This window comes from Pseudorca crassidens, chromosome 4 (genome assembly GCF_039906515.1).
Source record: "Pseudorca crassidens isolate mPseCra1 chromosome 4, mPseCra1.hap1, whole genome shotgun sequence".
NCBI lineage: Eukaryota > Metazoa > Chordata > Mammalia > Artiodactyla > Delphinidae > Pseudorca > Pseudorca crassidens.
In genome coordinates this window covers 137,431,352-137,457,159 of record NC_090299.1, presented here as the reverse complement: position 1 = coordinate 137,457,159, position 25,808 = coordinate 137,431,352, and the positions used below count along the sequence as shown (strand labels likewise).

At 45.2% G+C, this 25,808-nt stretch overlaps 1 protein-coding gene across 3 annotated transcripts; it reads right to left on the bottom strand.

Annotated features, from left to right (window-relative positions):
• Positions 1-850: 850 nt before the first annotated feature.
• C4H4orf54 (chromosome 4 C4orf54 homolog) lies at positions 851-21,506 on the bottom strand. 3 transcript variants are annotated; one of them, XR_010943179.1, is made up of 4 exons: positions 21,079-21,506; positions 12,968-18,363; positions 5,552-5,678; positions 851-1,408 (listed from the first exon to the last, which is right to left on the bottom strand). XR_010943179.1 is itself a non-coding variant. In XM_067736888.1 (3 exons), exon 2 carries the CDS (start codon positions 18,330-18,332, stop codon positions 13,005-13,007), a length of 5,328 nt encoding a protein of 1,775 aa, XP_067592989.1. In that variant the 5' UTR covers positions 18,333-18,363; positions 21,079-21,506; the 3' UTR covers positions 851-5,678; positions 12,968-13,004. The 3 variants fall into 3 exon arrangements, 1 of the variants encoding a protein (XP_067592989.1); XR_010943180.1 differs by having other exon boundaries at positions 5,556-5,678; XM_067736888.1 differs by having other exon boundaries at positions 851-5,678.
• Between the last annotated feature and the right edge of the window lie 4,302 nt (positions 21,507-25,808).

Below are 25,808 nucleotides of genomic sequence, written 5' to 3'. Positions count from 1 at the left end.
TCTCCATCCCATGTACCCTAAGCCTTCGGCAAAACCCTGACACACATATACAGTCTCAAGTCTGGAATACTCAGGACGGGATGGGTGTCCTGCAATGAAGCCTGCTGGGGCAATGCAATGCAGAGTAAAGGAATGCACACTTGAGGCAAAATGGAAGAATGGAATTTGAGAATGCACTGGAAACAAGAGCTGGAAGCCAGAGGTGAGTCAGGAAAATACAAGGCCTAGAACAGCCCTCAACTTAATTTCTTGCCCTACAACCCCCACACCCTGGACATATGTAAGGGATTCTGGATCTGTATGTTCTTGTGGAATGTGGTTTCAAGTCTCTTGGGGGCTTCAATCTTAAGGTTTCTAGTGACTTCAACTAGTGCTTGACATTTTACAGTACTGATCCTGTGCAGTGGGTCTCCAAATGTGTGCTTCAGATATTTAGGTTTTGAAGGGGCCAGACCACAATTACTCTGCTGGGCCTCAGTGTGGACCCTCAGGGACACTCGTCTGGGTTGCTCTTTGGTGTCAATGGAGCATCTCTCAACTTGGTAGGTGCCCCTCACAATGCTACTTAAAAATGTAAGCAGTTAGATACCTTCGGTTGATCAGGTGAAATACTCCGGGTACAGGGAGAGACCATACCAGACTCTGACCTCCAGAACTGTAAAATAATAAATTTGTGTTGTCTTAAGCCACTAAGTTTGTGGTTCCCACAGCAAGAGAAACTAATACAACCTGGATGTGAAACATTATAATAGAGTATTTTAGTTAAAGGAAGGATTTAAGTTAGAAGACAGAAGAAAATGAAAATGTCCAAAGCTTTTTTCTGAGTTAAAATAAAGAGAAAGAATGCATGTTTTCTTTGCATTTACTTTTACTGGAAAAACAACAACAACAACACTTTTTTTTTTTTTCAAAAAGAGTCAAAATAAAAGACCATTACACAAGATCGCACAATCACAAATGCTGGCAATTAAAGGTAAGTAAGCTAGTCAGTCTCACAGAGTCCTTGTCTAAGTAGTTTTCTCCACATGCAATCCACTGACAAAGTAATTCTCAGAGCTTTTGGGCTGGATTCACAGTCACAGTGGCCATGCTCACTGCATTCCATAATTGAATCACATCAGACCTCAAGTAGGAACTCTTCCACCAAGATTTCTATCTTGAGAGCAGTTTAAATGTTCATGTTCTTTCCATTTCCCACTGGCTTTTTTCATAGTCAGGGGTATAATTCAGCGTTATCCAATGTCTTTCTCCATTTACCACACAATTTACTCTCCTCTGTTTGGGACCTAACTTCCTCAGTCTTCACATTCTCTTCAACCATCACTGTCTTTACTGTACAATAAGATGACTTCAATGTAAATATAGAAACCTACATCTTCAAAGGGGGAGAAAAAGAAAGGACCACCTGCTAGAAAAAGATACAGGGATGATAAGTAATTTCAGGGAGCCCTGGATAGCACTTTTTGCCATTAATACCAGCTTATAAAAAGCAAGTAGGAAACTTTAAAAAAGAAATCAAATTCGACGTGTTGTGTGTGTGTGTATGTTTTATTCTGCACCATTATGAATCAAATAGGAAAATAACTAATAATATGCTCTAGCTGCAACATAAAACAAGAATGTTAACAGCTTACAAATGCTACTGTGAACATTTAGTTCTCTTCTGAGACAAGGGGCATACAAATGAGTCCAATTTTCAGAATCCTCCCCTGGGCCTTGTAATGACATGTGACACAGACGGACACTTTTTTTTCCCCCCAAGGACCAGAGTCTGCAATTCCAATTAGATTCAAGCTCAAGGTACGATTTAGCAAATGCTACATGCTTTATTAATGATTTTATGCACCTGTGAGGTCTACTTAGGACCCAGAAGTTAGTTAAAAACATAGAAACAGTCTCTTGAAAATATGTATCATATCTATATGTATACTTCCTTAGGAATTATGTAAAAGTCTAACACAATTTGTGAAGTTGATTTTTATAAGTAGTTTTGTAAAACAAACCTACACATAATTTTTCCCCTCAACAGTACTGATAAAATACAGGGCACCTTTTTCTTTCAAGTATTTGGGTAAAACAGCATACCCTGAGAATTTGGGGTGCAAACCTACACCTTGTAAACTGTAGAATGAAACTCCTCAAGCACCACATTGGAAAATGTATACCGTGATAGCTTTTAAACAGAGACTATTACTGAATGTGTTTTTTCATGCACATATAATATATACTTATCATGAGATTATAGTCAATCTACTTAAGAATCAACACTGTCCTGCACTCCAAAGTATTATTTCAGGTAGCATGAGCATTCAGTTTGCAGCAAACACTGACTTCCGTTTCTATGAAATATGAAAATAATTAAAATGCATTAAATCTCTTTAAGAGGCTAGAATGATGAAGTTAAATCTGAAATTAAGAAACTTATATCGCTAGATATTTTCTAGTGATATAAGGATGGATTTGAAATGTGTGTTAACATTTAAGATTTATCATAAAGATGTCAAAGTGTCATTTGTTTTAGCTTACTTACTCAATGATATCCAGAGAGCCATACACATACAGACATACGGAGACACAGGCAGACATACAGAGAACCGATATGTTAAGTCACGAACTGCATATCTGGGCTTCATTTCATCCTGAGGGCAATTTCAGTGAGTGCTTTTTAAGAAAAATACATTCTGTTGACTTAGATTTTCGTACGGGTTACAAATTTGTTCAGTTTTCCAAAAACAATTCAAATGGGGCATATTTCAACCTTACCATTTAACCAACAGGGAAAAATAGGAAATGGATCAAGATTTCTACACACAATGCCCTGTGATTCATCTGGAAAACTGAGTCACACATGTAACCCTGAGAGGAAACGGCGAAAGCCAGACTCTGCAATGCTAATTAGATTCAAGCTCCAGGCACTGTATAGGAAATGCTACATGCTTTAGTAATGGTTTTGTGTACATGAGCCCTAAAAGAGTAGTTCAGCAGCTAAAAGGACACTGGTAGGGTAATAGTTTTATGGGTCGGAAGGCTTCATAGACTCTTGGTTTTTCCTACTTAACTTGGGTTGAAAAAGGAAGGGCACAACTGTTTTATTCAAATATCAATTCAAACTCAAGAAATAATAAAACAATGAAAATGAGGATTTAGATTTACCTCATGTTTTTAAAAATGTTCCTCGCTATCACTCGAGGTGGTAAATGGCCCGGCAGGTTTGATTTGCTTTCTTATGGCTTGATGAAATGGAAAGCCATAAAATTAACAGTAGATGATATGGCGTTCATAGAATACTATTGTAAAGTCACATTTTAACCACTTGGACATTTACTACATCCACAGCAGCTTCTCAGAGGACACGGCCTCTCTGATAGAACCGACAAATGAAAAGTTCTCCTTTCTTTCCAAGTTTCTGTCCTAGTTTACCTCAATGTGAGAATTTAAGGCTCAGATCTGCTGGTGATAAATCATGATAAATAGTGATAAATAGCTTATGGGCTTCCCAGACCCTTGGTAGGTAAGAACTCTACCACATGTTCTAGGAAAGGAGATGTCTCTCATTTTGAAGACCTGGCAATCCGTTGACTACTTGACACGAGCACTGGGTTTTCCTAAAAGCCATGCACATATAATATATACTTATCGTGTATATATTATATATACATGATATTACATGATATTATATATACATGATATTATATATACATGTCATTCTAAAACAGTTTTATCAATTCTGCTTCTACCTGCCAAATCCTATCTGAGTTTCACAAGATGTGTTCAAATACGTGAGATTTCACGGTGCTGCTTTAAGTATTCTAAGCTTAAGATCTTTGATTGAGTCTACTTTCTTATTTCAATATTAAGTGACCTCTTACCCAGCACATCTCTACTGAAAATGAGGAAGGGCTGATGCTGTAAGAGAAGTTTCCCAGTGGTGAAAAATCAAGCAAGCTCTGGGGTGAATCTGTTGATGTACTTGGGTGAGAAGACCTCTATGACAAAGGAATAACGCTTTCCCCAATATGGCACAAGGGCATCTTTTCCAAACACAGAGACTGTTTCATATTTCATGTTCCATGTCTCAGAGAGGCTATCGCTTCATGTCATAGCTCATCAGCCCAATGACTGATTGAATTGTGACCAGAGCTGACTATTCCTGCCTCAAACCTTTCCTTTTACCCAACAGAACTTCTTTTCAGAGTAAGGTCCCTTTAAGGAAGTTCCTGCATGTGAAATTGAGGTTTTTTTTTTTTTTAAAGAGTCCAACTGAGATGGAAAGCATAAATACAAAGTAATGAGATTACACAAATCATACAAAAATCAGTCTCTTAGTTTTTCTACTCACACCTTCAGTTATGAGTAGTATAAAATTCTGTGGTTTCCAGAAGCTGTTTTAAGCAGAAACCAATACTGATGATCATTAAAATCAAAATAAGGCTTTAAAAAAATTACCAGAATGCTTTATCTTTGAACAAATAAGTAAATAAGAGGAGATTCCTTTAAAAAAAAAAAGTCTGGGAGAACCTTCAAGTTATTGTTTTAAAAAGTAAAGAAATATTCCAACGTAACATTTGTTGAATATATATTGACTCGTTATTATGATGAGCTAAATATTTATCTGTTCAATCAACTCTTCAAAACTCACCATGAACACTCATTAAAATAACCTTCAGAACTGGGCGACAACTGAGGCAGTACTGAATGTCAAGGAAAGATTCTGTGATTTAGATTCTCGACATCTCTAAAAACCATAAAGAGCAAATGATATAAACCTAGGTCACTGCTATGGGTATGGCTAGGGCTGGAGATAATCGGAGCCACCAAATCAGTGTTTACTTTCTACTCCACTGCCCCAAACAGGTCACTCTTCAGACTCCAAATAATCTGTGAGAGACAGGAGTGTGCAACTAAGGAGGGATCATTGAAGAAGAAAAATAATCCTATACACTCATAGCAGAGGTTGGATTCTGAGGGAAGTAGATATTTTATACCTTTCTGAAACTAAGAACTTAACTTTAAATGCAACCACTGGCTCTCTAGTCTTTCAAGCCATTCTATTTTACGGCAACAAATAGTGTCATAGCATTGTACCAATGGGAAAGTTAAAACAAGGCACAAAAGTTACAACCACCTTTTCACAATCACATTTGAAATCGTGCTAAACCCAATAAAAGAACATGTAAAACATAACCAAGAGAATGACTAGGCATGATGCAAAATGCAGACCCATCATACTTAAATCCAAACAAGTGCTACAACTCTGCCAGCCAGCCCTGATATATTCCAAGATTCTGCAGGGAGATTTGTGATGCAAATTACTGATTTGCTCATTCGGTTTACAACAGAACCAATCCTACTCTGTTGTGTGTTTTGACTGAACTATGAGAACATGTGAGAGATTGTTTGCCTAGTCACAAATGCAGGAGGGAAAGATGAAGGGAAAGCTTATATTCTGTATTAAAGTATACAGGAAAAGTGCAACCATTCAATCAGCTTTGTAAAACTAAAATAACACAAGCTGTCTTAACAGGGTTATTCAGAAAATATAGGAACTTACACACTTGGTTTATAGAAGCAAAAACTAAGAATAACATATGTAGAGGAAGGTTTCCAGATAAATTCTTAGTGCTGTTACAATGCAGCCTTCTGATTCAAGAAGATTCGTCCATCCTTCTGTCTTACTCCTATAAACAAACATAATCAAGGAAAAGATTGTTAGTAAATCTCGCTCTTAAAGAAGGAAGAAAAATGACAAAATACATTTTATTTAATTATTTGGCTAATTTCAGTGTGAATAATGATGAAGTTCACATTTTAAAATGTGTTTGGTGAGTGTGTTTCTGAACCTACTAGACACATCCTACTGACTTTAAGAAATTGCCTCGTGGAACCCTCTCTTTGAAACTTGAATTAAATACAGTCAACCATTCAAAAATGATTTTAGAGTTAAATATTTAGTTTTACTGAAACCATCCATAACAGAGATAAAATAGTATAACCGATATGTTCCTAAAATATACAAAAATGATATTTAAACTAAATTGAAACATTTGAAATTTACCATGAGTTATTAATCTAGTTAAATGAATAAACTTTATACTCTAAAGTGAATGGTCACTACTTAAATTATGTAGAAATTCATATTGCGCATTTTGTTTAAAATGAGATATACTGGTTAGAGCCTATAACTTAGTTAAATCCATTCTAAGACAAGCATTGACATGTTCAAAAGCTTACTGAAAATTAGCCCTTTCTTTCTGTTAATCTCTTTCTCTCTATATATCTATTAGAACTTTGCCTAAAGAACATTTTTAAATTAACCTTTGGGAGTTGATATTTGAACGTAATATTATGAAGACAGAAATAGAGTGGCCTACAGGTAGTATTTGTTAGGGATTAGAAGACTCTATCATGTGAAAAGTAACTTCTAAGAAGTATCAAATAACAGCTATCTAATCAATTATATGCAGAGTACTGTGGCAAAGGATATTTTAATCCTGCCCTCTAGAAACTGACCTGTGTTAAGTATATACTTAAGGAAAAAGAAGTCTATAAGAATAATTATGGGTTTAGAGAATAGCTCATGTGTATATATTTCAAGTTTGTTGATTTTACTCTTTTGTGTTTTATACCGAGAAATGACTTTCAAGAGGAAAGGGACAGTTGTGGGTTTGGAGACTTCTCATTTGCTAAAGAAGTTTAAAAGTTTTTTTTACCTTAGGACACACGGAGTAGCAACAGGAAAAAAATATATAATTACAAGGGGGAGGAGAAGAAAATAGACTAAGAAGAAAAGTTTTAATGTGTATGCAAGGATCTAGTGACAACTCAAGCTGAATTCCATCGTGAAGCAAGGTTTGCAAGGACTCTCTGAGCAGAAGGGGGACAGAGAGAGAGAGAGAGAAACAGTGAGAGAGAGAAAACAGTACAGGATGGGGAGAGCAGTCTGAGGAATGGAGGAGAAATCTGTTTCTACCAGCTGCTGGGGTCATTTTTGGGGATCCACAGTCCAGATATGGCCTTTTCATTCTTTTGCAGGATACTGCTTCCGCTTATATTAACTTTCGAGGAATTTTGTTTTAAACTTTGAAAGTAATAAAATGCTCCAATTCCTATTAAGGATGAAATAATAAAAATTGCCGGTTCAACCTAGCAGAGGGTCACAAAGAAGTCAGTAAAGGGAGAGGAGTGACTGCACTGTGTCACCGGGCAGTTTGGCCTGGATGACTTCCCATGATTTTAGGACCGGAACACATGACAGAGTTCAGCAGGGATGTTGGGTCAGATTTTCCTTTGCTCCACAGAGGTCTGTGCCCAGACTGAGAGGAAAATCACCACATGCAGCTGGCCAACTATGCCCAGAGTTGTGTAACATGCTGGAAAGCCGTGGGGCATACTAGAGGACCCCGACCACAGCCAACTGGCCTGACCCAGGGGATCAGGCAGCCCAAAGGGGACTGCAGAGCTGTGGGCATGACCTCTGGTTTGGGGAAATATCAAGCAATCCTGGGTACGGGTCTCTGGTGCTGTCCTGAGAGTCTACAGGAATAAAGGCTGACTTTCTGCCTTGGTGGAGGGCCCTGAGAGATGAGGGGCTTCTGAGGCATTGACGAGCTTCTAGTCTCCAAGGGAGATAGAACTCTTACTACATGCCATGGACTTTGTGCCACATCCTTTGCAGTGATTTTACCATTCAATCTTCACGACGTTCCTGAGAGGTATCCCCATTTTACAGTTGAGGAAACTGAGGTCCAGAGAGGGCAAGTCACTTGTCCAGAGGAGGAAGATTTTGCGCCAGGGCTGCCTGACTTCATGGTGCAGATACCTGGGTTTTAGTCAAAGCCACACTGTTTCTCTTAGACTGAAAGTCATGAGCCCATCAGTATCCAGTGGGATCCCACGCTCAGGTGACAGACCACACTCGCCCATCCCCACATACACACAAAATTATTACGGACCACACACACACTGGGAGCCACAGCCCCTAGAAGTGCTGGAACTGTTTCTCTTTGGGACATAGGAGAGCTAAACTTTAATCAAAAGAAAAACACATACGGAGGCTTAGTATACGCTAGACATCGCCAGGTTCAGGGTCAAATTCTTACCTTATTCCCTCCCTCTTTTTTCCCAAATAAGGGAAGAAGGACAATTCACAACAAGGAACTGAGACGGGGAGAGCAGAGAGGGAGAAAGTGGGCAAACTAGGGGTCATCAATAAGAGCATGGGCCCCCAAGCTTGAAGGGCCTGGATTTCAGCTGATCTCTTAATCTGGGACAAGTTATTTTTTCATTTGTTAAATAGGGATAAGAATAGTACCCACTCGTTTAAAGAATCAAGTAGCACCATGTTAAATCTTAGTAGATAATAAATGATTAATACACATTACTTTTCATTTTTTTATTAATTTTGTAGAGAGTTGAGAAGAAAATATAAGGCAATAAAATTGTAGAGAAAGGCACAAAATAATAAGAATGGGGAAAGCTACCATCCAAGAAAAGAGAAAGGGAGAAAAGAAATGGCAAAAAAAAGACACGAGGAAGATAATAAAATAAAACAGCAGCTATATATAATAATCAGGAGAGGAAGCCACAATCAAATTAGGAAAAATATAGATATAAATGAATTGACTCAAGAACGTAATCATGGGATGAGCTGGAAATGAAATGTCGAGCTTGCAGCCTGCAGCCAGCAGCCTCGTCCATCACCTGGCCTCGTGCACAAGGCTGCAGAGAACGCAGGTGAAGGAGCCGCAGCTTCAAGCCTGCCCTTGAAGCTGTCCAGTCTGTGGTGACAACAGACTCCAAACAGAAAAGGGAGGAGAAGGAAAAAAGCAAAGTGGGGCTTTAAACTAAATCAACTTCAAGTGAATGGGAAAGGAGAAACCACAATAAGGAATTAAAAAAAAAATAGCAAAGAACAGAAAGTAAATTCTCAAATAAAAGGCAAGGGAAGAAAAGAAGGGAAGTAAACTGTGGGCCCGACCCCAAGATGGAGGACCAGAAAGAAGAGTGGCCCTGGGGAGAAAAAGAGAAGGGGACTGGGAAGCAGGAAGAAAGAAGCAAATGGAAAATAGACTCTGGTCTGGGATGATTTAGGTTTTGAGTCCCAACTCTGCCCCAGAGGGACACTGTGACTTAAGAAGGGTCACTTAACTCAGGGGGTAGAAATGACTCTGAGGGGGTGAGAAGAAAAGAAAGACCAACGATGCAGGAACAACATAAAGCACACTCAGAAATGAAGAAACAAATGGGTAACGTTTTACAGAAAAAAGAATAGACATTCAAAGGAAACAAAATAATTGTAATACCTACTGGGTAGCAGGCATGGTGCAAATTAAAGTTTTCTGTTGTTATTCTTACACATTTATCTTTATGCCCTTGTAAACGGTATTTAGTATCAAGTCTCAAATTTTAAAACAAAAATATGGTATCTAAGTGGCTGGGCAGGAGAAAGCATGAAAGTGAATATGTTAGGGAAGGAAAAATACAGCTACATGTCTCGACTGACAGAAAACAAAAAACTCTCATCAGAAAAGGCATCAAAGGTCCTGTGGAGAAGGAACTTTCAAAACTAAAATGAACAAATAACAAAGGCCTAAAACAGAAAAGGCCTAACAAAAACGGAGAGAGTTGTGAAGTTTTGAACTGTTGTGCTCAGCACACTGGTGTGTTATCAATGGGTTCCTGTTGTGACTTTCCGGCCACTGCGCCACCGGCTGGGAACAGCCTGGTCCATTTATCACAATGTGTGATGTCATTACTAAATACAAACAAAATACGTAATATTACTACTTATCTTCTGAGATGGGTTGTGACCTGGCAAAGTTTGAGGAGCACTGCAATTTTCACCACAAGAGGAAGAGAAGTAGGGAAGACCCTACCTATGAAAGCAAAACTAGAGGAAAATTCATAACAGAATAATCCGAGAGTAGCAGCAGCTGGCTATGCTCAAATCTACACAGGGGAGAAAGAAAGGCTCCCTGTTACAACGTGCAGCTAAAAATAGATGATGAAATACTTATTATTTGAGCTGGAAGGAATCTTAAAGGTTAAGACAGGACTTGAACACTGGTTTTGCAGTTCTGCATGTACGGTCTGTGTCCTCCAGCTGGCTCCTGGACTGTGGGACGGTACCAGGTCACGTGTGGCTTTATAGCCTCACTGCAGAGTACACTGTGCCTGGCGGAGTGTAAACATGTAATTCACGTTTGTTGAATGAATGATGGAATTAGTGCTTTTTGTTCAAATATTCATTTCACAAATGTCTGGAGAGGCAGAGCAGATCCACTGCACTTCTCTGTCCTCCTTCTTGCTTTTCATGCCTCCTACCAACAAACAAACAGCGCATGGCGTGGTCCAGGAGCTGGGAGCCAGGCCCATCCTGGCTCTCTCACTCTCTGGGGACCTCAGCAAAACCATTTCTTTCTAAGCCCCAGTTTTCTTCTCTGTGAAATGCCGTGCTTGGATCAAACCATTTATGTGACTTCTAGTTAAAAGGGGCACATAAAACCCTACCCTACCGCAAGGAAAAACTCTGGAGTAAGTCTGGTTTTCAAAGGAAATCTCAAACTGAAAACAGCTTCCAAGCCTTCTCACACTGACCATCCGTATGAACAGCAACTGATGGATGGGGGTGTACAATGTAATTTTTGATATATCTGAACCGTGTTTAAATTTTTTTCACACAAGGAAAAGAACTATACACTTCTTTTTTATGTATCTGACTTTTCTTTGGAAAGTGGCATAGAACTTTCAGGATGGTGAGTTTTGAAGGATTTTTATAATAATTTCAATTATTATCTGAATTTGGGTAATTAGATTTTTGCCTGTACACAAAAAGCTAATAACTAGCTCCTGACTAGTCTTTTGCTTTCTATCTTTAGGACTGTGGACTAAAATAAAGGTTAAAGAAGGGAAAGCTTTCAAAGAAATCACTGTTCAAATCTCCCATACAGAAAACTCTGATTTGTATTTGTGTCTGATGGAAACAACTCCAGGCCTAATCTCTCCAGGCTCATCAGACAGGAGAAAGGCCAAAGGCAGCTGCTACAGGGACACGATTCGAGCGTGTGCCCGGTTCCTCCCTCCTCTGGGCCCTGTCCTCCCTTCCCCTTGCTCTGCACCTGCACAGCCCACACGAAGGCCTGGCAGGATTAGCTGCTCCCAGAGAGCCGTAGGTAAACATCCCACCTGTCCAGAAGATGACAATGCTTTTATCTAGAGGCTACTCTTTTCCTTCTACAAAATGAATTCTCTAAATCTGCCCCTCTTCCACATGCATATTTCTTTATTTTCTACACCGAACGATAGGTACATTATTTATATTTAATCTTCCCTCCCCTCTGTATTTGTGGTCATTACATAGGGCCCGTTGCAAATTCCTGGAAAGGAAATCATCTGTTTCTAGATTGCAAGTAAAATGAGGCTTGTGCTTTCACCTGAATTCTTGCAGAAAGAGCCAAGGATTTTTGAACAGTGGCCTAAGAAATGTTACTATGCATGACATTTCTTGCAGTCCAAGAAATGTAATGCATAGTAACCATCCCTTAATTCGGAAAGGTTTTATATTTTTCAATACACTATTGTATCATCTGGCATTCAGATACATTCTGAGGAGTAGAGATTACTGACACATGAGCGTCATGTGTGCTAGAGAGTTCGCATGTCTAAGAACACACAGCCGGTGAGAAGACGCTGGGACTCTGATCTAATGATCCTACTTCCTAATTTAAGGCTCTTTCCTTGAAGAAAGAAACCATGTTCCTGTTTCTTTTAAGCACAGAAGAGAGAGGAATGGCTTATTTCTTTCATACAAGCATAGAAAGGGCTCCTCTCCTAAAAATAAAGGTTCAGTGTGATCTTACCAAGGAGTGAACCTCCTTAGAAAGCATTTATGATGTCAACCCTTCCTCATGTGAAGAGGACAGGAGAATGAGAGGGCAAATTTCTCCCCACAGGGCTGGCAGCTTTGTGCTGTATCTGAAGGTTGCCCCTGTCTTATGTTTTTGACCTGAAGTGTCCTGGTTCGGAAAACCCGAGCTCACCTTTCCTATCAAGTTCCATGGACTGTAGTTACAGCCAGGATTCCTGTCAGTGAATCTGAATTAACTTGGGTGTCAGGATCTACGTCTGCTTCATCTGATTTCCTTTAGTGGGGGCAAGGGGGAGTTGATTCTTTTCTGAAGGGAGAGAATGCAGATAGGAAAATGAGTGCCTTGTAGGAATCAGCAGCAGAGCCTAGTGGATTCAGTCTGAACGAACTGGATCAAACACAGCAGCTCCATTTCAGGAGTCACTGCAGGCCCAGAATCTCCTCCTCCCCTGGAGGTCAAGCCGAGTGTGTGTGTGTGTGTGTGTGTATGTAAAATACCTTAAAGACTGGACTCACCTAAGAAAAAGTATTCTGATGGTCTGAAAACAAAAACAAGAGCTTAAAAATACAGCCTTTTTGTATAAGAAACTCCAAGAGGAAGATGTGGTGGAGGGAGAGAAGCCTTTCTGTAGATTTTAGAAAACCTCCTAACAAGAAAATGTCAGTCTTTGACTCTCTTTACTCTGAGGAGTAACCAGAGTAACGGTGTCCCCAAGGATTTTCGTGCCTGTCACTGGGGTTGCTAAGAATAGAGTGGAGCTCGCTCACTCCACAAAATCCAGACCGGGTTTTTATTGCTTCCCCCTGCCAGTCTTCACCCAAGGCTAACCTGAGAGATCCAGGGTTCACCTCCCTCCCACTCACTGTGGGAAAAACACTCAGGCAATTTGAAAAGGTCAAAGGGGAAAGGCCAGCTGTGGGACTGAGGAGTGGGCAAGAAAATTAGCTCCTTAATAATACGGATGCAGTTTTTGCTCTGTTCTTCCGAAATGCCCATTTCTAGAGACAGCCTCCGCTGCTGTAAGTCTGCCCCTTCAAACACAAAGAAATAGGACTGCTGTTAATCCCTTAAACGTGATTATCGAAGTGATGTCCACTCACCAGCAGCTGCGCCCTTCTGCTTTCTGGTGGCCGCCCATCATCTGTGTTCCACCACGAAGCTCATGGTGGTGCCGTCAAAGGAGGGGGGGGCGATGATCCGCGGCCCCAGGGGCTGCGAAGTGATGCTGATGACAGGCTTGCCATGCAGCTGGGCAAAGCCCTTGGCCCCCACCAGCTGGGATGTGGCCGCTGGGGCAGAGGAGGAGGTGGGAGACTGACCGGAGGACATGAAGTAAGGGGCCTCGGTGAAAGATGCAGCTGCCTCTTTGCTGGGGGGCTCTGCTGCCACGGGGGAGAGCTCGGCGCCCCTTGGAGTGTGAGCAACTGGCGTGGGCTGCAGGGCATTGGCGGGCAGCACCGTGGGCAGAAACCCGGGGTAGATCATGTAGGCGGGGCCGTAGGCCCCCGGACTCAGGGCCAAGGGAGGCCCGGGGAGGGACATGGGAGCCACAGCCTGCTGCTGGGAGGTCATGGGCACGTCCACATACTGCCCCGTCTCGGGGTCAAACAGTCTCCGGGTCATGGGCTGTACTGGTGTGTCCACCAGATAGTACTGGCCGGTTGTCACATCCAGGAGCATCTTGCGCTGGGTCTGCGGAGGCTGCGGCTGCTGGAAGGGGTCTGTGGGGACCGGAGCTGGGCCCACAGGTGCCGGGGCAGGCATGCCTGGTGGGGAGAAGCAGAGGACCTGGGGCTGGGCCCCCTGGAGGGTGAAGGGCAGCAGCTGCTGGTGGTAGATCGTGGTGGGGGGATGCTCGGGGCTCTGTGGCTCTGCGGGGGCAGCTACCGTGCCCCGGGGGTCGTCAGGCTTGGTGCGCCAAGCTGGCCGGCTGGTTCCGCTGACCTGAGAGCCTTTGGGGCTACTGGGGACCTGACTGCGGGCACTCAGCGGGGGCAAGCTGCAGAGAGTGGTGGCTGAGGAGGGAGGGGCCTCCCTCCCCGCCCCAGGCCTGCCTGGAAGCTCCCCAGCTGCAGAGCTCCCTTTAACGGGGATGGTCAGGTAATTCTCGCAGTCGCTGTGGCTCTTTTCCAGATGGCTGCCATTCTTCCTGTTGGTCACCTCTTCGAGAGATGCCCGAGTGGCCGGAGAGATCTTGAGAGACCGGAGTCCCTGCGATTTGATGCCCTTTGCCGCCGAAGGGCTCTCTGCAGCGGGGCCTTGTGGGAACTTGCCAGCGACACCCCCAGTTTTCTGGGTGCTGCTGGCGCTCACTGTGAGCACGTTCCGGTGGCTGGGGAGCGGGGGCAGGGGCTGGGTTCTGTCCACATCCTTGTGCACCGGGGGGATATAGAGGGACCGGGGCCTCTCCCTGGCCAGGTTCTCAAAGGCGGCCGCGCGGGCGGACACACTCTCGGCGCTCGGGTTGGAGTTCCTCCGCTGCAGACGCTCTATGGGGCCCCCTCGCAGGACCACACCTGCGCCTTTGTGCCCGGCGCCCCGCTCTTCCGCCCCACCCACCCGTTTGGCCAACTTGTCGGGGTCCCGCTCAGCACCCCCGGCCCCTTCTCTCTCCTCACTGGCGATGAGCGACAGGACGTGGCTGTCGGTCATCAGGGGCAAGGGGTCGCTTTTCCGCTTCCACTCGTTCCTGTTGAAGCTGTACAGCTCTTCCATGGACCTCACAGCCGCCGTCAGCTTCTCCAGAGCATTGCGAGATGTCTTGGGGCCTCTTCCTTCCTCCTTGACCTCCTCCTCCTTGGCCTTCTCTGGGGTCTTCTGAGGCTTGGAGACGATCTTGAGCACGGGCAGGTACGAGCCCTGCTCAGGCTTATTGGGAGCGATGGTGGCCACGGGCAGCCTGCCAGATGCCCTGTGAACCAAGACTGTCCCTTCCGGCGAGGAGGAATTCAAGGCCCTGCTGCTGCCCTCCATGCCCACGTTCTCCCTGGGCTCTCGGTCTGTGCCGTCTTCCCTCTGGTTCACCACAGCCTGGCATGTAATCACCATGGGGGACAGGGATTCCGAGCCACCAGCTGCAGGAGCCAGCGGCCTGGGTTTGGGCCCGGTCAGCCCCTGCTCTGGGGTAACGCTGCCCTTGTCACTGCTGTCCCCTGACGCTTTGATGAGTTTCCGGACATCTCTTACCTGGTGGAGGGGGCCTTGGGCCTTGGACTTGTCCCTGACATCTCTCACCTGGAACTGGGGCACTTTTTCCAGGTTGTCCCCCCGGAAGAGTTTCTGCTGTGCCCTGCTGTTGTCCTCAGTGGTCTTGAAGAGGTTCGAGGCGCCGCCACTGGCCAGTTTGGGTGTGAGCAACTTGGCGATGTTGAAGTCCGAGCCCGGCTGCTGCACGCTTCCCAGCCGGATCTTGATCTCGGGAGCCTTGGGCCTGACCACTGCTGTGGAGGTGGCCTGGGCAGCGGGGTGCTTGGTGGCCTGCTTGCCCGGCTGCTTGTCCTTGGGTGTCTGCTGGATGTTGGGGACAAAGAGGCGAGACATGATGGTGGACTTACTGGCAGAGATCTCCCCGAGATCAGCCCTCCAGTCGCCCCCTTTGGGGAGTTTCAGCTTCCCGATGGGGGCCTTTTCTTCCCGCTTGTCCGCCTCCTTCTCCTTCCATGACCGGAATGCACTGTTCTGACTGCGGAGGAAGATGCTCTTGACAGTCTCTGACGCACTCTTTTTGATTTCACACACTTCTACCGGGGGTCCATCGGCGAAATTCCGGCCGGAGCCTGCATGGCTCTCCCGAGGGGCACTGGCTTTGAAAACTGGGGATTTAGACCCAGCTACGGACCCCTCCCCACCTGCATCAGACACGCTGACCACCGTGTACTCAGAGCCGGCCTCCGAGTGGCGAGAACTCTGCCTCTGCAGGCCCTTCTCCCGCTGCTTCTCACCCCCGGGGGGAGGGCCCTCCGTCTCCTTGGAGGTGCTGGAGAGGTTATGGTGGGATGTGTCACTGACTTCTCCCCTCTCCATTTTGAACTCATGTTCCCGCTGCATCTTCTTGGAGATGACGTTTTTGAGCAGACTGGAAGCAAACTTGGACTTCTTCTGGGGGCCGTCAGCTCGGGAGGCAAGCCTGCTGCCCTCAGAGGTCTCCGAGCCATCATCCGTGTACACTGACCCGGGGCCCTTGCTGGGGCCTTTGGTGGCCCTGCAGGGCCCCGCGGCGGAGCTGGCTTTGCTCTCACTGCGTAAATTCAGAGGCTCGAGAAGGGTGACCACGTGGGAGCCCGACTGGACCTGCTTCTGGAAACACAGAGGTGTCTCCACGTGTTTGATCTCCCCCTCGACTTTGCTGACCACGAACTCCAAGGCCTTGGTCTGGGACTTCTTGGACTGGATGTAGAGCTGGTCTGCGGTCGTCCTGGCCCCACTGCCCTTCCTCAGACCCGCAGCCATAGAGGCAGCGCTGCTCCTGAGGAGACTCTGTTCCACCCTGGCTCCAACGCCTGCGCATTTCAAGTCCAGGAAGGCCGACCAGCGCCCAAAGCCGACTTCGGAGAGCGACGAGGACTCCCGGGAACTGATGTTCAGAGCCTCAAAGTAGGGGTAAGCGAGGCTCCGGAAGGCCCGGGAGGTCAGGTTACGCACCTCTTTGTCGGCGTCGTCCAGCTCGCTCACGGCACTGGAGGCCCCGCTGGAGGAGTCCACCAGCTCCTTCGCCCGGACGGCCCCGCACCGCGTTTGCAGGCGAGCAGGGACGGCGATGAATTTCTTCGCATGGTCCTGAGCCACGGCTGCAGCCGGGTCTTGCTTCAGTGAACTTGAATTGTGTTCAGCAGCTGTAGAGACGCGGAGGCTCATGTCGCCTTCATGCTTGGCAGCGTAAATAATGTTTTGCTTTGCACACACGTTGCTAGGCTCATTTATAGCCCGGGAAGTCTGTTTGATTGATAGGAGGATCTGGCCTGCTGCACTCCCGCAGCTGCTTGCGACGGCTGAGGCTGCCTCCAGCGGCTGCAGCAAGGGCTCACACGGGGTGGCAGTGCCAGGCCCCGTGGCTGGGGGAGTGGGGTTGCTGTCCGAGGGGCCGCTGCCCACTTCCGTGCTGCTGGTGTCGCCACCGCTGCTGCCCGCGCTGGGGCGGGCGGGGTCACTGTCGGTGGGGCTGGGTGTCCGGGTGGCGTCGGTGCTGGGAGCGGTGCTGAGGTAGCAGCTGTTGTCATCGTCCTCTTCGCTCGGCGTGGTGACGTCCTCTGGGGTCTCGTCGCTGCCACCAAAGGAAGCATAGTCCACGAATGAGTAGATCACGTTGTTGTCCTCGAAATCCCAGCGGGAGGCCAGGCCCACGTCGAAATCCGTGTCCTGCTCTACCTCGCTCAGCTGGATCTCGTGGGTGGTGATGTAGTGAGCCTCCTGATTCTGGGGGGGGTCCCTGCTGCCCTGAGACTTGGCAATCATGTCTCTGCACTCGGTTCTCTCTCCTCCTCCTGGTTTTTCCCCTTCTTCTCCTCCCTTGGGCTGGCAGCTCACTGCGTTCTCACCACTGTCACTCTCAAAGTCTAACAGTGAGGACGAGGTGGCCAGAGCCCCCGTGGATGTGGTGGTATCACCCGTCTTGGAAAGGCCACCTTCCTCTGCTTTGTCCACCAGGGCGGAGGAGGGAGACGAGAGGCTGCTGCCCTCATCAGTGCCGGAGAACTGGGGTCCGGAGGCTTCCAGGGAGGCAGGATTCTTCTGGGGGGCTGGAGCCTCACACTCTTGGCTGCCGGCTTCGTCTTGGGCTTTCTCCTTGGGGCTGCTAGAGCCCCTCTGATCCCCCGGGCGCTGCTCCAGAGTAAGTCTCATGGTCCGGGGACTGTCCCTCTGCACTCCAGCTGAAGTGCGCATCTCCACATATTTCTCTTCTCGCTGCGAGGAGGCCGATGGCTTGAGAAGTGGCCGCAGCTGCTGCTTGAGCTCCTGGCGATCTTGAGCTCCGCTCACCCCCTCCCTGACCTCCTTCGGTCTGGCCTGCAGATTCAGCTCAGGAGGGGCGCCTTCCATTCTGAGCCCTCGCCTAGGTTTCAGTGACAGGAGAAGACAATGGGGAGCACCGGGGCGGTCCCGGGCCCCTCCCTGGCCCTGGAGGGGCTGCAGAGTAGCCCGAAGCAGGGTCCCACGTGCCTGGATTGGCCCCAAGGCTATAGGCACCACTGCCGCGGCTGCCACCAGCTTCCGGTTCTTCAGCCCCTGTTGCGGGGCCCGGGCGAGGCTGAGGGAGGAAGGAAGGCTCCTGGATGGGGCGGCAGAGGTGGTCTGTGGCCAGGGGGCTGCGGCTCCGGCCGAGACCGTGGCCAGCTTCCCGTAGCTGAGCTGTTCTGTCCAGTTGTTTGCCTGGCACCATCGGCAGCTAGGAGTCTGAATGCCATCGGCCACGGAAGGAGCAGCATCTGTAGGCCGACCCCGGGACTCCCAGAAATGAAAGGAAAGCATGTGCTGTTTCTTGTGAAGCCTTGTTCCTTTCCTGGATGGGGTAAGAGTGGGTCACGTCATTCCAGAAATATTTTTAGTGTCTATTCCCTAGTCATACGGAAACCACACTTGAGGGTAGAGAGAAGAGGCTCTAAGATGAAGAGAGAGTGTTGGGGGTGGAGGAGGCATGTGGGTTCTAACTGAAATCAACCAAATGTCCTATGTAATCTATTACAGGGATGTCTAGCAAGTATGAAATTGTTCTTTACTGACTGTCATCTTTCACTCCCAAGTCTGATTAGATGTTTTTTTCCCCCTTGTTCTTAAATAAAACCCAAATTCAGCATTGCATTTCAAATCAATTAAGGACAGCTCTGAAAGACTTCAAAATCTCCCTTGAACATATGGTAGCTTTAAGTTTGTCTCAAAATCTATGCATTTCCTTTCTCTTTCATCTCAAATCAATCAAGTTCTGGTAATAAAACTTTTCACAGGAATAAAACACTCTGTCCTTCCTTCCCCAAAGTCCTACTTTACGAAACGTAATCTGTTTGTTTAAAAATAGGAAGAAACCCTTCTAGAATCTTTACTGTGCACTCGAAGTGTACAGGGGCAATTTTTAAAGACTTAGAACTTAACACTTCAAATAAACTTTTAATTATAGTCACTAAAAAGGAGCACATGGGTTAAAAGTGACACGACTTCAAATCCCTACCACCTCAAGCAAGTTCCTTAAACTTCTAAAACCGTGGCAAGACAATAAACCTCCACTTAAATATAGCCTGGGCTGCAGCCTCACGGGTCAGTTACACTGGCTGAATTCCAGACCTGCAGGGCACCAAGTCAAAAGGCACAGAAGAACAACGAATACGCTTACCCTTCCTGAGTACAGTGCGGCTTGGAGGGAGGTTCAGAGAGGAAATGTGACCCACTGGCATGCCCCGTGGCAACGAAGCCCAAATCCCAGTTCACTGGCTCTGAGATCCTTCCATTTCAAACAGTTCAGTAGTTGTGTAAATGAATTTGCCAGGCAACCCAAATGGGGGTTCTGTACTGGCCATCCCCAGAGCAGATCCCTTGGCTGCTATCCATGGAGAACCACGACTCTTGGTTTGGTGAGATCTGGCCCTCATCGTCTGCCAGGCCCAATTCCACCACTATACATAGTCTATGTGTCACTTATGCCGATTGAATAAAGCACTATTTTAAACATTCACATTTGTGGGGAACAAAAATAACACCATCAACCATCCCCTTCCAACATGAAGGCAACCCTCACACAGAAAAATGTTCCTTCCTCTGCATGGGCGTGGGAGGAGGCATGGAGTGGGGGCCCCTAGCAACTGAAGCATCGCCTTCTCATCCTTGGGATGTGGACGGCACAGCCCTGCCATTCTCCCCAGGACAACTCCCTTCTGCCCACATCACTGCCATTAAAAACAGGACATAGGGAAGGCTGGCAATATCAAGTATCACAATGTGGATATAAAGCCAGAGCGCTAGATGAAGAGAGTAAAAGAGAAAAGGAAACAGAGAGGGGGAGAGAGGAAGGGAACGAAAGAAAAAGAAGGAGAGAGAGAGAGGATTTGCTAAATTTGCAATCAACTGTTTTGATTATGGAGAACCGTGTGCAATGGCACAAAATCGTGGATTTTTTTTTTTTTTTTTTCTGTAGGTGGGCCTCTCACTGTTGCGGCCTCTCCCGTTGCGGAGCACAGGCCCCGGACGCGCAGGCTCAGCGGCCATGGCTCACGGACCCAGCCTCTCCGTGGCATGTGGGATCTTCCCGGACCGGGGCACGAACCCGTGTCCCCTGCATCGGCAGGTGGACTCTCAACCACTGTGCCACCAGGGAAGTGCCCTGGATTCCTAATGATAATAAAAATTTTAAATCATAATAATTACAATATGAGTTACAAAGTGTTTACTATGTGTGAGACGCCATCTGAAGCACTTTTAAATGTGTCTGTATTAATTTATTTAATTCTCATCACAATTTGGTGAGTTAGGTACAATTATTGTAGTGGTTTTACAGATGGGAAAGCTGCAACACAGGGATGTTAAGAAATTGTGGAGCAGAATCCAAACCTGGGCTGTTTAGTTCCAGACTTTGACCCTAAACCGTGATGCTACAGAGTCTTGCTGACTTCCACGCTCAGACACTCTCTAGGGCGCCCAGATGCTCAATTAGACGGGAGCAACGCCTCCTAGGCAACTTCACCTGCATGACCACAAGTCAACCACATCACCGTTTCTCGGTTTTGTTTTGTTTATATCATCAACCTGTGTACACATTATGTATTCAGGGATTAAGGAACATGAGCGTATACATAAAATGAAATAAAATGTAATCGGCTCCTCCAGGCAAGTAGAGTGTTCTCAATGCCCCATTTTAATTTTGCTTTGAAGCCTTGGACGAGAAACCCTGAACACTTCCTCAAGCTCTGTGGGCCATGCACACTCCACAGCTGAATAGAAGATGGAGTTTCTGCCCATCAAGGCAATTATAGTCTAAGAAGAAATTTTTCCAGCACTTTCCATATGGCCCTGTCTGTCATGACAACTCAGCAGATTTTAGCAGTTTTGCCTTGCAGTTGGCAAAGTACAAAATTGGAAGGTCAGATGCCCTGGATGTAGGTTAAAGCATAATTGTCTAATGCCCTGAGTTCTGGAAACTTACTTCCAGAGTTTTGCTTCCTCCAGAGAGTGCACCCCTAGCCAAAGCCCCCCAGCAAAGAGAGAGGGTTATCCTAAAAGAGGTACTTACCTCCAAAATATCCGTGTGCCTCCTTTTCTCTTTTCTGTCTAAGTGAATGCCAGTGTAGGGAAAAATCTGTAGAAAAACCTTTTTTAGATAAGGTCAATTTCCGAAAAGTGGGGTTTAATTCAAACCACAAATTCTATTTAAAAATCAAAAAAGCAGAGAATTTGGAGTAGGACAGATTCTATTAAAAGATTTTAAAAAAAGAAACTCATACCTGGAAAAACAAAAACCAGTTGTAGGGTAAAGTAAAACAATTAAGAACACCAAACTTCTGCCCTCTGGCATTTTCAGAGCTCTGGATCAGTGTATGTTACTATGCAATACTCTCAATTCTTTTGAAAAAAACTTTTGTCATTCATTAGCCATAGAGCCTTATATTTCCTCACATGACTACAGTCATCTTTTTTTTTTTGCATATGAACTCAGTGGTTGCCTACCTGATCTCAGCTCTTGAGCAATTAACAGTGACTAATGCCACCAGCATTAAACCATGTTAAGCAAGCATGCTTGCTAGACCAGGCAAGGTATACTCGGCAGACAGCTTTATATGGGAATTCAAAGAGCAACAAAAAGGAAATGACTCGTGTCATTATTTTTATCTCTGCAGAGAAAGTTTCTTAGCATTCCCTGAAAGTCTTGTGAAATGTATCATAGTAGGGAAAACTTTAACGTGATTAAAGAAATGAAGAATGAAGGCCAGGCTATCCACCAACTGGTAAAAGGGTATGGTTATGTTTCAGGTCTCTGACAGTGACATAGTATGATAGACAAACACCTCATTTGAAAGGAAGAACAGTTTATCAGAGGTAGACTGGAAGAGCAGAAATGAAGAGGTAGGTTTAAACTCTGGCTCAAACTAGGAGTTGGACAAAAGATTTTCCAAACAGAAACAGTCTCAGGATTCTCTGGGGTGCAACAGGAGAGAGAAAGGGAGAGAGAGAGAGAGAGAGAGAGAGAGAGAGACTGATTATATTTTGTGTAAGGCTTTCCATAAACACCTTCACGCCTATCCACGCACACTGATGTGAAGGAGGTTTTGCTTCAGGCTGCTGCTTAATGCCCAGAGTGTAGCCAGCTGTTCCTCTTCCTGGCCCAGGTTGACACCTGTAAGAATTACATCTGAAGGAATGGCACCATTTTCATTTGTTTGGTTAGTTGGTTTTTTGGATGGTTGTGCCAGAGTGTCTATTATTTATTATAAATGTTTTACACACTTTAACTCTTTAAATCTTCTCAAAAACACCATGCAAGGGCAATTATTATTCCCATTTTATGGATAAAAAATTGAGTGAAGACATGTAACCTGGATGACTTTTCCCAACTAGTAAGTGCTGGAGCCCTCACTACTGGCTCCGAGTGACTCAAGCCCACACTCAGTTCATGGTTGAGCTTTTGGTCCATGAGGTGGAGGTCACAGGCTCCTTCCCAGTGCTGGCCAGTTAGCTGTTCCACAGCCTCCACCAGCTGCCTGCACATGGGAGAGCTGGTCACCATGGAGACCAAGGAAACGGAGTGGCAGGATTAGCGTCAAACTATCCCTGTGAATAGAAAACAGCATGTCCCGTGAGGATGAATAAGTAGCACTATCTTCTTGTGCAAAGAAGAGCACGTTATCGTAGAAGCGTGCCGTGCACATTGGAGGTGCAACCTCTTAGCTATGCCCTTAAAACTTGGAAGGACAAGAAGGAACAGTTCACCACCAGAAATAAAATGTGCACAGACACAGGGCACGCAGAGGGCAGAGGTGGTGCAAGAAGTCCTTTACTTTTCCCCTTGAGTCAGGATGTGTATTGGGTGTTGCTCCTCTCTGGTCCCTCCCAGCCCACCACCTGTCTCAATGGTCTCCTGCACATTTGCCCTCCCTTTCCCCAGACCCATGCCCCTTCTTCTTCCTCTTTCTCAGTTGTTTCCATCTCGTTCTCTCTTGAGGGAGTAGTGGAGTTTCGGGTGTTCCAGATCCTACTGGATAAAGAAAAATTATCCCTTCCAGACCAACCTCAAAGTGAAACTTGGACAGGACAAATAAGTCTTCTTCTCTGGAATACAGACCACTTTGAAGAGCCTAACTCTCAATGTTTGTCCATCTCACCCAAGGCTGTCTGTTATCCTAGCCTGTGGGAGGCAGGAGCCTGAGAGGGCTGTTGCTAAGGTGGCCTCCTTGGTCTGGGAGAGCAGGTCACGGAAGGTGCCTTCTTAGGGTTTCACAAGTTACTGTAAATTTTTTCTGGTTGGTGTTGGAACAGAATTTAAAGCATCAATCAACTCAGCTGTCTGTCTACAGAGTAACATCAATGGCTTATTTCTGAGACTTTAGAAAGGAATTTTTTTTTTTGCCTTTTAATTCTTGATATTGCATTTTGGGGGCTAAAATCATGTTTCTGTTTTGTGTTACTCTGGAAACTATTTCTTCTCCCCACATTTCTGATTTCAGACTGCAGCAATTTCAAACCGGAGCCTTTAAAGATATACTCAGTGTTTTATTTTTCAGCTTTCTATTTTCTATGACTATTTGGAATCATTATGAAAATTAATAGCTCATTTCTTTCCTTGCTTCAAATCTCACATTTAAATCTGCTCAAAATTCAAGTACTGAGATGCAAATTAAGCAACTTTTTAGAAAACAATCTGACAGTTTCTATCTATCATACATAATAAGACCATTAGGGTTTAATAACATATGTACAGGAATGCTTATTGCAATGTGTTGTGACAGCAAAAATAAATTGGAAACCATGTGAATATCAACCAGTAGAGGACGGTTGATGGATTACAGAGCATGCACGCTATAGCTCATTGTGCAGACATCCATTCTTCAGACACTAAATGAAGAGAAACATATGTTCCAATCTTGGAAGAATTTCCATGAAAAGAAAATTACAGAATAAAAATGTATTAGTATGATTCTACTTCAAAAACAATAATAAAACTTACTGAACATTACTTACCATGTAGAAGTATAACACCAAACTGACATTGTTTTTGTATGTGTAGGAAGGTAAGATTGAACAATTATTATTAAATTTTCCTTTATGCAGCTCAGTGTTGTTTGAACTGTTACAACAAACAAGTTTTTCTTTTATAATAAAAAAAATTTATTTTGGAAAAATTTCATTTCTCTGTAAACTTTCCTTAAGTTAAGCCAATGCAGCTTAGAGTGGAAACAAAGACAACTCACTGCAGAAGACCAAAGAGACTTTTTAAATTTACTTTCTTATTTCATTAATGTAAGAAATGAAGTTCAGAGACTGTAAGTGACTCACCCAAGGTCACACAGCGGCAATGAATAGTAGAGGAGGAGTAGAATCCATTTCCCCTGACTCCAAATTCAGTGCTTGTTCCTGTGTTGCTCAAACTTAGTCATCGAAGTGACCAAAGGGAATAGGAGATCAAATTGCATTCTCAAAAAATTGGAGTATGATCCCTAAAAAAGCAAATAATTTTATTGTGGAGTTACGTTTTACCTTAAAAACTAATGTCGATTAAATAAACAAAGTATTGCCACATGCAGCAACATAAATGAATCTCACAAATGTAATGTTAGGAAGAAGCCAACTGCAAAGAGAACATACTAAATGATTCTATTTAGATAAAAATCTGAAACAGGAGGGCTTCCCTGGTGGCGCAGTGGTTGAGAGTCCGCCTGCCGATGCAGGGGACACGGGTTCGTGCCCCGGTCCGGGAAGATCCCACATGCCGCGGAGCAGCTGGGCCCGTGAGCCATGGCCGCTGAGCCTGCGCGTCCGGAGCCTGTGCTCCGCAGTGGGAGAGGCCACAACAGTGAGAGGCCCGCGTACCGCAAAAAAAAAAAAAAAAAATCTGAAACAGGAGAAACGAATCACTGGTGTTGGAAGTCTATCAGGATGGTGGTGACCTTTGGGGGTAGCCTCAGAGAACGGCCAGTGGGGCCTCTGGAGTGCTGTAAGTTCTATTTCTCCATCCGGCGCTGGTTACATAGATGTGTTTACTTTGTGAAAGTATATTGAGCTATATGCTTACGATTATTCACTTTTCTGTACACACGTTACACAACATGTTCATTAAAATATTAATGTGATGTTTACAACCATAATATACCCATATCTAATTTCATGGTTTTTTTCCAATCTTGAAATAAAGTTGATAGCTTGTTAAAATGTGCAGTATTTGTCACTTCACATCCGCTTGGCAAACTCCAGGGTGTCTCCAGATGCACCAGTACCCCTGGTATTGATGAGAAGCGAGGAGTCACGGCCATCCTTAGCTGCAGCAGAAGTCAGGATATTTGGGGCCAGTCAACAGAGTGTTCCAGAGCTTGGGCACTGGAGTTACACGGCCTGAGTCTGAATAATGACTCCACCTCTCCTAGCCGTACAACTGAGAACAAGTAATTTAACTTCCCTTTACCCCAATAGGGTACATGTCAATAGAGCTGTGAGGATTAAAACTGGATAATCCACTTAAAGCACTTAGCACAGGGTCTGGCTCAGAGTAGGCACGGAATAAATGTTAATTATTGCTAACTCTTGTTATGCTGTGTGGAAATTTTAACCCTTCTCTACCTACATGTGTATCTCCCATCTCCACCTCCCAACCAGAACACCACATGTTGCTTTATACGTATCAAATGTTCAATAGTTTTTAATTGAATTGAATCCAATGCTTCCCCGTGGTCTGTAGGAGAAAGTCCAATCTCCTAGTTTTCATTTAAGGTTGTCCCTCGTTTCATCCCCATCTATTTTCCAACTTCAGTTTCT